A 13,900-nucleotide genomic window follows, 5' to 3' on the forward strand; every position below is an offset into this window, starting at 1 on the left:
GTAAAACCCACTGATAATGAACTGCAGGACCCACTACGAGTTATTTATCCAAAGAAGTTCAGGTACAGCCATACACACATATAGCAAATGTCGGTAATTAATTCTCTGTATGTTGGGTTATTCATATACAAAAATGCACAAAATCAAGCCCCAATAAACCTTGACAAATGAAACTGCACTCAGCACCACGAACACCACATATGCTTTGACTTCAGCACGACCGGATGCAAGTGAATAAAATGTCCCTACAATGCAAATGTCCCACTCTGCTTCATTTTTTAAGGAAAAAATAATAATACAAATGTATGCAAGCTCTAGCAATGATAAGAAGCTCCCACAGCATGCCTGTGAAGAGCAAGATGGTCGCAAGCCTGTTGCACATTGCTGCAGCCTCCTTAGAGTGTATAAAGAAGGCCTGTGTGTGATGATTTTCATCGGTTCATGAAACTGGGTGCACAAATGTGGCCTCAGCCCAAGACCAAGGAGATGGCAGACCAAAGGCCAATTGAGCCAAAAGAACCTTCAACAAGACAGCACTACCAGAACCTTCATTTAGTCACACTAAGCACCACCAATTCCACTTTGACCCAAACGTGAACTGTGGGGATGCCAGTCACCATAACAAAAGGAAGTACAGTGGAACCCCGATAATACCACTTTTCAAGAGACCGTGCCAGAACATCATATGACCGGGGTGTTGCATGATCGGGGTACAGGTAAATGACGCCCTATTAGGCGATCTCACATAATTTGCGAACCTTCAGCTAAAATCCCAAGTTCCTACTGGCCCTGCACTATGCGTGCGCGAGATAAGCTCGGAAAGTCAACACCACCCGTCATGGCCAAGGAAATTGAGAGGGGAAAAGGCAAGGGTGTGAAACTGCCAAGGCCAAGCGAAATGAATGATAGTGCAAGGCGGCGAAGGAAAAAAAGGCGGGAAAGAAAGGAATGGAGCGATATTGTGGCTATGAAGGTCACTGATACGCAGACAGCAGAGAGAGGGGGAGGGAGAGCATCGTAAGAGGAAAAAAGTTGGATCGAGCGGGCGAGGAAACCAGGTGTTTGGTCATCACTGTGGTGTTGCATCATATGTGTTTTCTTGTTTGTCAGCTCGATGGGAGCTTAAAATTCGCAGTCCGCCAGCCACTTGAACTTTGACTTTTTGCGGTTGGCACGTTGGAGTTCTGCAGCGCGGGGTCGCCGAACGTTAACTCCCACCCACCAGCACCCGCCTACTTGCTTGCATCTGCTCAGCAAGTGGTCTGGCCCGCCTGCAGACCTTTGCACACCAAGAAGCGCCAAACGGGGTTAAGAAAGGTCAGGATGAGGGGGCGAAGCGGTGTGAAAATGGGGAAAAACGCCGGTCTATCCCCACCAGGGTACTGCGTGCACCTGAGCGTTGTGTAACCAGGGTTTCTGTGCATTATTTCTATAGGGGGGTTTCCCGGGGCCTTGGTGATCCATTGTAAGAAGTGGGTCGTCGTAAGACTGGGTACAGCCTCCCAGCCGTCGTACAGCCTCCCAAATTTTTAATAATATAGCGGGAGCGACGACCGATCGGGATTTCAGCGCCTTATCACGGTGTTCACCAGCGAAATAGGCGAGAGTAGGCGCATGCGCATAGAACTATCTGCTGTGTGGAGCGTCGTCTGCTCCGCTGTTCTCCTCAGGGCAACACATCCTGTGTTCTTTATCTTGCAAGGCCGTTTCGCTACCGCAAAGGTAGCTAAGCAGCGTGGGGCACAAGGTTTTATTTTTGTCAGCTTTGTTATTTATCGCATTATAACGTGCAGCGGCCTGAGGCCACTTTGGCCAAAAAAACTGGTCCTGTTCTACTTTTATTTATCTTTCCAGTGGCATTCCTCACGCTGTGCGGGGCAAGTGACCCGAAAGAAAAATCATACGCATATTTCATATGCGCATGCACTTAAAATGACCACGGTTTCTTGTGAACAAAGTCATTCGGATGCAGTGGCAGGGGGTGTACCACTCTCAAGGAAACAGCGTAGCAGACGACACTCATACAGCAGATAGCCCTACGCGCGTGTGCGTACTCTCAACTATTTCGCTGCTGAACACTGTGATAAGGCACTGACATGCCGATCGGTCGTCGCTTCCGCTATATTATTAAAAATTTGGGAGGCTGTACATTGGGGTTCCACTGTAGCTGCGATTTGGCAGCAAGTGTGGCACTTGGGAGACCAACATATCTGACGTGTACATTCTTGTAAAAGGTACCGTATAATGCGGAATATAGGTCGAGATTTTTTACAGAAAAATTTGCCGAAAAGTCACCCCTCGACCTATATTGCGGTCACTGGCAGTTGTCATCTGGCGACCGGGCAGCCTATCAAGCCCATCCAAACCCCAAAGGCACCATCGCCACCACCATCAATCGGACGCGACGCCATCTTTGTTTTGTCGCTTCTCTCGCTGTCGGCGAATGTGTGCGTGCTATTTTCTTCTGGCTCAAAATGAGTTTAGGCACTTGGTGCCAGTTTACAGCAGCATATTAAAGAAAAGTTGGGGGTTTTCCAAGGCCAATGACGTGTCCGCCTTGCGCCAGTTCGGTATCACCAAAAGAAGTGTTGCTAGCGGCGTTAGCTGAAGGGGCAGCTCTCGGTATGCAACGCTCGGAAGGTCTCGTTTCATGGGCGCTGCTCTGTGCACCTGTGCTGCTGTACAAAGGAGCAAATTTTGTCCGCTAGCGTCGTGCGATGTCTCTACGAATGGATACCCCAAGATGTTTGCTGACCGCCTGCACAGACTGGCTGTCGCTCCGGTCTGCAACGAGTGTCCCATGCTTTGCGCTCGCTTCACGATGACATGGTCTTGCGAGTGTTTAAGAAGTGCTGCATAAGCAATTCCCTGGACTGCACCGAGGACGACCTGCTGTGTGGGTGACAGCGAGCCAGAAGCAGTTGTCCGACGATACTTCAGACAGTTTTAAATGAGTAATCTGAGACGAAACAAGTTATAGCCTCAATAAAACAATGGTTGGTACCTAATTTTTTTTTTTTTTGCATTTTTCGGCTACAAGGTAAGGGGTCGACCTATATTCCGCCTCGACCTATATTCCGCATTATACGGTATCTATACTTTGCAAGTATTTTTATTGGAGAATTTGTGATGGTCAATATAGGACGTAATTCGTTGCATGCACCAGAGTTCATTCCAATCAGGTATGACTGTAGTCCTAGCTCTTCAGAGCCCATAAGCAGCCCGGTTGGAATAAAAAAAAAGGGGATGGGGGGTGGTGGCAAATGTCATCCTTAGAGCAAACGAAACAACCAATTTCGCCAACTCGCCTTTTGGCAGGGCACAAAAAATTCACAACTGGAGTACACATTAGTGCAGTAGTTCTCAAGGTTCTCAACCATGAGTGCACCGGGGACCCCTTCTGGGGTTGCAAAAGCGATGGAGGACCCCACGATGAGCTATATTAATCTGTGCCATAATGTCAAACAATTTGCACATGCAGCTAAAGTCAACCCCACATATTCAACGTCTGCCTTTTGAGGCTGACATTTACACTGAAGCATGTCCGACAATATGAAAATGGGTGCACTCTTCCCAGTAGGAAACTGAAACGTCCAGCTATATTTCCAGCTGGAGTACGTGATACCAGCTGGAAAGAATTTCCAGTCCAGATGGGAACTGCACTCCTTCCCCACACACACACACACACACACACACACATTTGCGCGCTTCATCATGTGCACTGCATTTTTTGTTCACAGTGCATCTTGTTGGCGAACATGTTGCTGAGCATGTGCCAGCCCAGCAGCATTCCCGCATGTTCCAGAGATGGAAGGAAAAGGGGACAGGGGGCAGAGCTCACCGGCAGGAACTCGTCCAGGTCCAAGCCTGCCGGGGTGTCCCTCTGGGAAGGGACAAAGTCCACTGGGGGCTGCTTCTGCTCGGGGTGAACAACTGCCTTTTGGGGAGAGCCCACGGCCTCCTTGCTGTCCGGCAGCACACTCATCACGGGCCGCACTATGGACACGGCCGATGATGAGGTCTCCACAACCTGCACACACAGGGCGCACCTTGTATCACACACACATCAATGGGAAGGCTGAGCAAGCACCAGAACATAGCAGACAGATTATGTACAATGCCAGAGGCCGCTTTCCTGCCTGGTTCTTCGAGGCTCCACAGTCTCAGCTAAGTCCTTTTGCTGTTGCTGCAAATATTTCAGCTCATAAACCATCTTCTGTCCACGCAAAATAGATAGAGAGCAACCAAGGCCTAGTAATTTTTATCTGAAACAGCAATAGGCAAACGCTGGTCCACAGGTTGGCCCTGGCCTACAGTTGGTCCTGGTTGGTCATGTGGTTGGTGGCAAACACGTGAGCCCTCGCCTGTTTAGGGCCAGTTATGTGGTTGCCAAGGGCTGGATCTTTCACGATTTGTGGGAGACTTCAGAAATTCCCCGGGGCACTTATGTTTGCTTATCTGCCTCAAAGGCGAAAGCACTATGGCATCCCCTGGCAACACTTATCGGACATCTCTACAGCTACATTGTGTTTGCATCTCTTTCTTCACTTTCGCTTCTTCGTCTGCCGGTTGTAGTAACTTGTACCAAAAGGCTACAACAGGCAGACTGGCGACAATTCGCGCCACAGCTTCCTCAGAATAAACGTTCTCCGCGGCTGGTGTGCACCTGTCCTACTCATGTGCTGTCACATTCGCCTGTCACGCGATATGACGACAGTGCTGCACGCACTAGGCCAACTCTTGTTCCGCTGCTGGCAATGTGCTGAGATAACGCTGTGGCAATGCACTCAGCTCCTCCTCTGGAGACCCCGGTTTGATTCTCACACAAACTTTATTGCATTTTCACTCTTCGCAGTGGTGGCCATTTCCTGTACCAGACAACAACAATGCTGGTTTTTAGCCCAATGGGACATTTATTAAGGCTTCCACCTTGAAAAGCAATACTCAAATGCTGAGACACAATCTTTAAACACTGCACTGGCCTTTCAAGTTTTCCAAGAAAAAGGAAACAAAAACACCCACAAAATTGAGTATAATATTTGCGGCGAAACAGACAGTTGTGGAGATGCCCTTAGTTACTTTAAACCAAACAGAATTCTTAATTAAGCACGCACGAAACATAGTGCAGACAGGCAACTTGGCCTCCATCGATGACATTAAATGCAGCTGCCACACCTGAGATACAGCCAGCATGCTTAGCCTGCACTGACTGCAATGACTTTTTTTCTCACAGTTCATATACCTGTAAAAAAGAATTTGAGGGCTTTGTCCGATTCCAATTTATGCACGACAGTTCTAGTCTTGTGACGCCATTAATCAGATAAATGTGGCTGATCGTTTTTGTTGTTTTCATTATTTTTCTTTGTTTTTGTGCTTTTAAACTAGCATTCATCAATAAAAATTATTTTTCTATTTATTTGCATCTATTTGGTTTACTGTGAGGTGCTGTTACTTACACAGTTACAGCCTCGACAAATTCGATCGTGTCAGCAGAGTTTACAAGAAAACAGAGTGCAACAAGCAGGCAGAAACCGAAAAGAGGTCTCATTCAGTTTTCATCCAGTATGTTCTTTACCACTGTGAGCTACAGTGGGTAAAGATAGCTGGCTGGCTAGCAAGCTAGAACCCCAGAAGTGACAAACTGTCATCCCACCTACCAACATCCTGGAGCCGCTGCAACACGTTCATCAACTCACTGGCTTTGACACATGCGCACTAGTGTACGCATAACCTTCCTGCAAGAGTGGCGGCCATGTTGGCTGTGCTAGAGCTTAATAGCTCTAGCTAAGCACGGGCAGTGCACGGGCATCAGCAAAGTCCCAATTTCTTTCTTTGAGCATGGTTGGCTCCGTGGCTTAAAAATTCTGCTTAGTCTGCCCGAAAATACACTGCATGATAACGAACCCCAAATGATCTAAATTATTTCACAGCTCTCCAATTCGGTGCGCCCGAAAAGCCAGGTGGTTCTTCAAGGTACATTTGAACTTTCTTCTGTTGTGCTTCGTCGTTTACACACACCTCGTTGTCAAAAAGATATAGGAGAGGAGCACAGCCACCACAGTAGAAATAAAAATCACACAATGAGGAAAGTGAGAGGATGGGCAAGGGGCGCATATGCCGAGCCTCCCCCCATAAGTACTCATGAAGCCTGTGTTGTCATGCGTACACAGTGCACAACACTTAAGACAACCCCATATTGCTGGCTCAGGGTCATGCTGATTAAATGAAATGGCAAAAGCACTGCCTCGTGCTACTGAGTCCCACTCAGTGAACACACTTACTGATACACCCAGGTTCCAAATGCACAACAATGTACTTAGTCACAGTGATATAATGAAACCTGAAAGTTTCCTTTATTGCAGCTGATGGCAATTATAGCAGGGCAAACAGCAATATAAAAATTTATGACAATGAAAAAAAAACAGTTAGCCCCTATGATGACAATAGATGACAATCAGGACTTGTAGTTGTCCTCTACTTCGTCCAAATTTTCCATGCCGCTTTTCAAGCAAGGTGTACCCAACTAGGCCAGCGTCAAGCACAAGTGCAGCATCTTAAAAGTATGAAAGCCCTAGCACCTTCTATTAAATGCCTGGATTCCTAGAACCCCATGTATCCCTGTGAAGTGGCATACATCAAGCCCCCTTAAAGTCGGTCTCACAACTATACACACGTGCACTGCTGGGAAGACATTTTTTTGAGGCAATGCAGGTGGTCAAAATAGGAAGGCCTTAAAGCCGTTTTTATTGCCATTTTCTTTAGCGGTCAAAGTATTACACATCCACTGTAATAGATGAACAGATGTTTTCTCATTGAGCCCACATATAAATGCTTTTGCATGCAAAGTGATGCCACATAGTATGTGGTATCGCTTTATAACTGGTCACTAGTGCCTGAAAAAAAAAAACAGCTGAAGTTTCTTCAATTTTGCCCAAACTTTAGTACAGCTTGCTGTAAATTTGTCCACTTAATTACAAATAGAAAGCAAACATACTTTTGTAAAGACTGGAGTGCGACCTTATTTTAGCAGACTAATTTTCTAAGTTTTCAGGCAAGCAGAGCCCAAGATCTGTCCATTTTTAGGTACATTCCTGACCAATTAACATAAAAATTGATAAGACAGGTTAAAAAATGCCTGCAAAGGTTATGCACCCACATAAAGCGCACAAGGTTATGGCAAACCAGACAAAAATCCGGGCAGTACCAAATTGGTCACCAAGGTTACCAGACATGAAAAATAGCATGTTTTTCATGGCTGGGACTAAATGGGACTAAAAGCCTTTAACAAATGACAAGGTTGACAATGAGAGAAGACCCCACGAGCACCAACTTCCAACCCTAACCTCTAGCATGTCTGGCCCGTGAACTTATGCGTGCATGCCCACACATGCACGAATATAGAATAACAAACAACTTACTTGTGACGTAGTGCGCACCATGGCAGTGGCCTTTTCGATGGGCTTTCCCAGGCTTGTGGCAATAGCCGATATCGGGCCCGTAGGCATGGCCCGGCTGCCTAATTTGCTTGGCAGGACACTCACTGGAACGGGTATGTTACTGGGCACCACTCCAACAGAGCTATAACTGTTGAGAGAAAAAAATGGAACAACATCTGGTTAGCTTGAAGCACAACAAAACCAACTGAAGTTCGCAAACTATCATCCCTCCCATAACGAACCAATGTGTGTTTCAGCTCACCCGGGTACGGCAGCCATTATGCTAGGTGTCGGTGAATCTGGAGGCAGCAGGGCCCCCGAGCCCACCAGGGAAGAGCCCCTGGGCCGTATTGTGAAGGTGGTGCCCATGGCTGAGTAACTGGTGGTGACGCTTAGCTGCCGCGTCTCTCGGACCGTGGGCCGCTCCGTCAGCACACACGGGTTGGACGCCCCACTCAGCCGCACCACCTTGCTGCTCTGGGGCTCCAGCGCCGGCTTGCACGTGTCTGGGGGAGAGAGCAGCGGGGTGAAAGGAATGACGGACTGCCCTGGGTGGGCCTGCCAGCACATCGACTGCTAGCATAACAGGGATCTCAATCTCAAGTGCGTCCGCACTGCATGCACGTGGCTAACAGGCATGCTTGGAAAAATAATGGCGTGTGCTTATCCTACTGGCAGCAGTAAGAATTACCCTAGAAAATTTCTCAAGAAGTCAACTAGACAGACCTGAACTTGTCTCTATTTTGCACGGGTAACCAATTATAGTCCTCTATGGCAATCACTGTATAACTGAAGCGACCAAAGTGAGGGTCCGAAGTAATCTGGCATGATCTGTTGTAACCTAACCTAACCCTAACCAACTAAACCCAACACAACCCAGTAAAGTCCTGAGCAGTGACCACTTTTTAATGAAAAATGACTTGACTGCCAAAAGTAGATTAACGAACATTTCATGAATGGAAACTTTTCAAATTATAATAAAAACTACACACACAAAAAAGCACTATTCCAAATTCAAACTGAAGTCCTCCCCCTTTCCAAATGGGCACCATTCCGCACCGCTAGGGAAGAGGACACCGGAATGGATCTTAGCAGAATACTCGTTCCAAGGATGCTCCAGGTGGTGCACTTAGCCTACCACAGGTGACTGGTGGGAGAAATTTTGCTTTGGTAGTTCCACCAGCTGCCAGTAGAACAGACAACGCCAAATAATACCCCCCCACCCCCTTCTCTGAAATTGTGTAACTCTGTCCATGAAATACTTCAAGGGGGTTGCAAAACCCAGCGACAAAACGGTGACAGTGCACACAAGCTGCAGATGCTGATCATGCAGAAGTGCCAGTGAAATATTTTTGTGCCCACATGCTCTTCAGAGACCTCACTTGTCTTCACAATATAGTATCTGAATTCAGCATGGGTAACATGTGGTAGTGAATGCACCTGAACCGTGCTGCATGGCTACAACCGACCCATTTAGCCAACTGATGGCCCCAGTGAACCAAGGTGAGGTTTCTGAATAACTAAAGTGACCAGACGTCCCGATTAGGTGGGACATGTCCCGGTTTTGCGGCTGTGGTCCTGCTGTCCCAGCAGCTTGCTTGTGGGACAGTGCTCTGTCCCGCTTTCGGCCAAAAGTACAAAGTCTGGTATGAAGCCCCGTGTCACGAATGAAAAGTTGGAGGAATGAAAGATTCAAAGGAAACCGTTTGAGGAACTTCAAGAAAACAGCGGGACGGGACTAAGCAAAGCAACCTTTATTCCCAACATCTGAGCTGTTTTGTTAAATTTACAGTGTACAAACAAGCCGTTCAGCAGATACAGCATTTGAGGAACAGTGGGTGAATGTGCTTCAGCACTTCGAGCCTTTCAACAATATCAAGAGAATCATCGAGTACGCCATGTGCTTGCCACGCACAAAGGCATCAGTGGAAAGGTATTTTTTCGTGATGAATAAGATATGGACCGCAGAGAAGAGGCCCCTTCATTTGACCCCACTCAAAGCAATGAAGGTGAATCTGCACATGAAGTGCAAGCGGTACTACAGACACATCAGCAAAAATGAGGAGCTGTTGAGGGCAATTCATTCAAGCAGGAAGTATTAGTTACTGGCCAGGAAAAAAACCTGGAGGACCAGAAAGGCCGCAGGGTGCAGGTGTAGTAATACAAAGTGCAATTTGCAATTTCAGCTATGTGCCACATTCTTCCTTACGGCTGCCCCGTCCCGCTTTGGGGTCTAAGAAATGTGGTCACTTTATGAATAACCAAACAACTAAACTGGTGTTATGGACTGCATACCGAGTCCTCTTTAAAGTAGTAGAAAATTGCAGCTACGTTAAGGTCCAATGCAATTTGTTCGCATCAATTTTTGTGGCTACTAAGTGGTATCCACTAAGGTGCCTCAATGAACACCACCCAGCAGCAGTGGGCAATCGTTGATGCACCCTCGTAGGTACTGCTTTGTTGTTGTAACTAGCAGCATCACCTTCTTGTCTATTGGCTCCTGTAGTACGTACAGGCCATCTTTTTATAAAAGAGTAGCACATCAATAGGCCCCATTCAGAACGCGTTTCCAATAAACGATCAGACCTTTCATAGCTCTAACATTTCTCATACAACAAATGACACTTGGTCTGTTTAGGGTCCCATTAACAATATCATCTTGTTTTTTGCATCCTTCTCTCTCTCTGTATGTGGGTGCATGCCTAATGAAGCTAAATGAAACTAAACTAAACAGTACTTGACCAAGACAAATGAAAAAAATGGTTGCCACTTGGGGTGTACTGCACAACTTGTTGCCATTTGGGAACTAGCTAAGTGCTAGTACCCACAAAAGAGCAAGAGCTCTTCCCCAAGTTAAATGCAATTTCAGCGTGTAAGGAATCTAAGGTCAGCTTCCTGAGTGGTGCGAATCTCATTACACCCTTTCTGCTTTTGAAAGCTCCCTTTTTGACAAGTGTCTGGTACACAGTATTTCCTGAAGCAGATGGTACGTGCCCCGGAGGGTTGCGTTTAACTTGAAAGATGACATCTCAATCCTTGGGAGGACCCACAGCAAGCATAATGTTAAGACACAAGTGCTGACATGTCTGCCATAGGCTATCATCACAAAAAAAAAAAAAAAAAAAAAAAAAAAAAAAAAAAAAAAAAAAAAAAAAAAGTCTTCAGGGTACGTAAGGTCAACTTTCTTTGCACGAGAGTGTTTGTGGAAGCAGTCAAGCCAGAACCCAGCAAGATCAGTACTGTGTGAGTGATGAAACCACAAAACATGACAAGGTGATGGAAGAGGCTCGTGGAACTGATCGATCATGTAGCTTGCTTTCTGCCATATGTCTCAGACACCCCGATTGCTCTCGACAAAAGATTGCGTCCGGATCTGGTCAAAAACATAACTGACCCAGATGTCTGCCTCCCAAAATATCACAATCTGCACCCAACTGCACTTTCGGCAAACACAGGCTCCTTTCATTTAAGCCACAGTTTTTCAGAAGGATAGCCGATGAGGGTGACACGCTGTTGTTTTCACACCCGAGGAAACAACTTCGGCGGAGGTTCGCTACAGCCAGATTGAAAAAAGCCACACGCTGGCACTTGCTTAGGCAATGCGATGCTTGGATGAGTTCCTCTAGGACTTGCAGCTCAGCCATAAAACTTGCCATTGGTATCTCTTTTTGGCAAGATGAAGTTGGACACAAGACTACTGTGAATGCGACCAAGCCAATGCAGTATCAGTTCCCAGTTCTGGATGTGCCAGGGAAGCTGCTGAATATGGCATGCACACTTTTCTGAACTCCGCTGGCCGAAATGTACGACAGCAAACACACTGATGCAAGCAGCTGCAGCTGTCGCAATTTAGGAATCGGAAGCCTAGGCTGTGCAGGATCCTCAAGCACTACTGCCAGAGTCTGCTCATCCACGTGGCAAGGTGCTAAAACATGTGAGGAGATCCGTGACTGTGTAAGGGAGCACTGTCCAAATAGTCAAGGCTGGATTGACTCCTGCCGTGCTAAGGCCAGTTGTGCCAGAGCTCGTTCACAACAGCAGCCAAAGCCACAGACACCATGTGTAAAACTGCAGCTCTCACCTCCGTTTGGTGGCCAGGTGTCAATGCAATGTAGCAGCCATTGCCACACTGCTCGTTATAATCATTATCAAGTTAGTGATTGAATAAACCTCAAATAACATTAGCGTTATTTACGCATTTATAATAACTAAGATGGCACCAAAGACTGGCCCAAAGTGCACACACACACGCACACAAGGAGGCAGTCCCTCTACTTATACAAGATGATGTACATATATACATACATATACAGATCTTACGCATCTACACCCTCCACCCAGCACACATGCACACACGTGCACGCACACGCACACACTACGGTGTAGAGGGGTTTTTTAGGCCAACCTGCAATCGTGCTCCATGCAAGGACAAAGTCCCAGGAAGGTGGTGTAAAAATGCTAACGCGTAAAGACATAGATCATGAAAGGATTTTACTTTCACAGATCAGGTGCATGTGGGCAACAAAATTTCACAATAATAACCAAAAATAAAAAACCATGGCAGGTGCATATGAAAACACGCTGTAAGTGCATTTGAAAGCTACCACCCAGATGATGAGCCCTTCACAATATGGTAGCCAATAAAGCAGCACTGGCATGCAAAACACCTACACCGTTTGACCTCACTTACCAGGAATCTCTAAAACTTCCACCCATCACATGCAGCTGCCCTGCTTCTCTATCTTATGTGCCTACATGTGCGCCTACACACAATATATGCACTGCTGCCCTACGCTCTGTTACTGTGAAACAAAAGCCCGCAGTAAGTTATAGCGGAGGCTAACGAATACGGAATGATGAATACAAATGACCCCAAAAAATGAGCACAGGGCAAGCATACCCTCTGGGGGAGCAGGAAAAGGATTGTCCTTGGGCGGAGTGCGTGACACTAAAGTGAAAAAGAAATAAAGAAATACCTGAGTGCACAGACAGATGAGAGCATAAGCATGACTGGCTAAAAAAAAAGAAGGTATACCACACCTAAAGAAAAGTGCTGATGATGCAAATTTCAACAAAAAAAAAATGCAACATGTTAATCTCCTGCACTGATAGTGATTTATCCAGGGTGTCCCAACTTGTTGGCATTTTCTTTTCCCAACAAAAAGGAAGCAAGCTAATGGCTATGAAGAAATAATGCGCCCAAAGCCACAGTTTACAGAGGAAAATTCTGCGGTAACAACTTCTTTTAACAAATGTACAGCATGGCATTGCTGGGCCAATAAGGCTTGTTTTTGGTCCATAATGGGATTATAATACAGAGAAAGAAAGGGAAAATCAAATTTAGCCATCTACTTTACAAAAATGCAGGATTAGTTGTTTTTGACAGAAAAACGTTTTGCCGATTTTGTTGCCCTATTATAGACCCATAAGGGTAATTTATGCGAATGAATGAATAGATTTCTATAGCAACAAACACAAAGCTGCACTAGTAAAACAGCTAGTATTGTTAATGCTGGTGGTGCCATGCATTACCTGCTGTTGGCATGGAATTTCATCAGTTGGGACAACCTGAACAGCCTAGGTAAACCTGAAACTTTGCTCTAAAATAGCATACAGTATGACCTTTAAGGTGAAACGGCTGACAATGTGATATGAAAGCCCATTCTTTATTGAGGCATTATTATGACAATTCCATAAACATAACCTATTGGTACTTTAAACATTTCTGCTTTCTACACTTTTTATACTTAAATGTGAACTTAGCTTAAGAATTCTTCATTTCATGACAAGCTTGCTCAGACATCTTAAATATGCTTAGTTTCATACTAGGTTGTACGCTATCTAACTTGTATGCTATCTAGGTAACTTGTATGCTATCTAGGTAACTTGTATGCTATCTACAGCTGAGAGGCTACTACAAAAACAAAGCTAGATTCTACAACTTATCATTCACTGTTCACCCAATGCTGAACAAGCCACAGAATTACACATAGAAACACATAACATGCTTTCATGCAACACCAAAACACAAATGAAGGCTCGCTATCATGCATATTATCCTTTCAAAACAAGTTATAAGACAAATTGATTTATAAATTAAAGTGTTGCAGTGTAGTCCATTATGATGGCAATAACAACCTCACGTGGAAGATGATCTAGCCAAAAAAAAATTATAAAGGCTGCAGGAAACGTCACGGGCTATTACAGTGACCCTCGTACGTGGTTCTCAGCCCAGTACAAGGTGGACTTATTCCAGCCCAGGTATTCAATATAGTAGTACCCGTTATAACTGATCATTTGCAATATTGCTTCACGCTCTCAAATCAGAATTGTGTAATGATGAACCCTGATGTCACAGAAATCAGTTTCTTGCAAGATTTAGGACATTGTACCTATGCTTGTTATTCTTGTCACTCGGTGCATGTGTGTTGGGTACATGCCGCAATTCCCTCACAGCCATAGCA

The 13,900-nt window shown here is 45.7% G+C and overlaps 1 protein-coding gene across 4 annotated transcripts in view; it reads right to left on the minus strand.

Annotated features, from left to right (window-relative positions):
- The window catches only part of Kat80 (katanin p80), a 259,184-nt gene that overhangs the window by 58,066 nt on the left and 187,218 nt on the right, over window positions 1–13,900 (minus strand). For 2 of the 4 annotated variants that reach the window (XM_077686671.1, XM_077686670.1), the window contains 4 exons: window positions 12,337–12,384; window positions 7,699–7,942; window positions 7,419–7,584; window positions 3,842–4,030 (listed from right to left, as the gene is read on the minus strand). In XM_077686671.1, coding sequence (XP_077542797.1) covers window positions 3,842–4,030; window positions 7,419–7,584; window positions 7,699–7,942; window positions 12,337–12,384 — 647 coding nt within the window. The remainder of the gene's footprint in view (window positions 1–3,841; window positions 4,031–7,418; window positions 7,585–7,698; window positions 7,943–12,336; window positions 12,385–13,900) is intronic. The other 2 variants (XM_077686673.1, XM_077686672.1) reach the window with 1 other exon arrangement.

The sequence above is a fragment of the Haemaphysalis longicornis genome, unplaced genomic scaffold (genome assembly GCF_048455015.1).
Source record: "Haemaphysalis longicornis isolate Haplotype H1 unplaced genomic scaffold, Haemaphysalis longicornis Haplotype H1 scaffold_1, whole genome shotgun sequence".
In the NCBI taxonomy this organism is placed as follows: Eukaryota; Metazoa; Arthropoda; class Arachnida; order Ixodida; family Ixodidae; genus Haemaphysalis; species Haemaphysalis longicornis.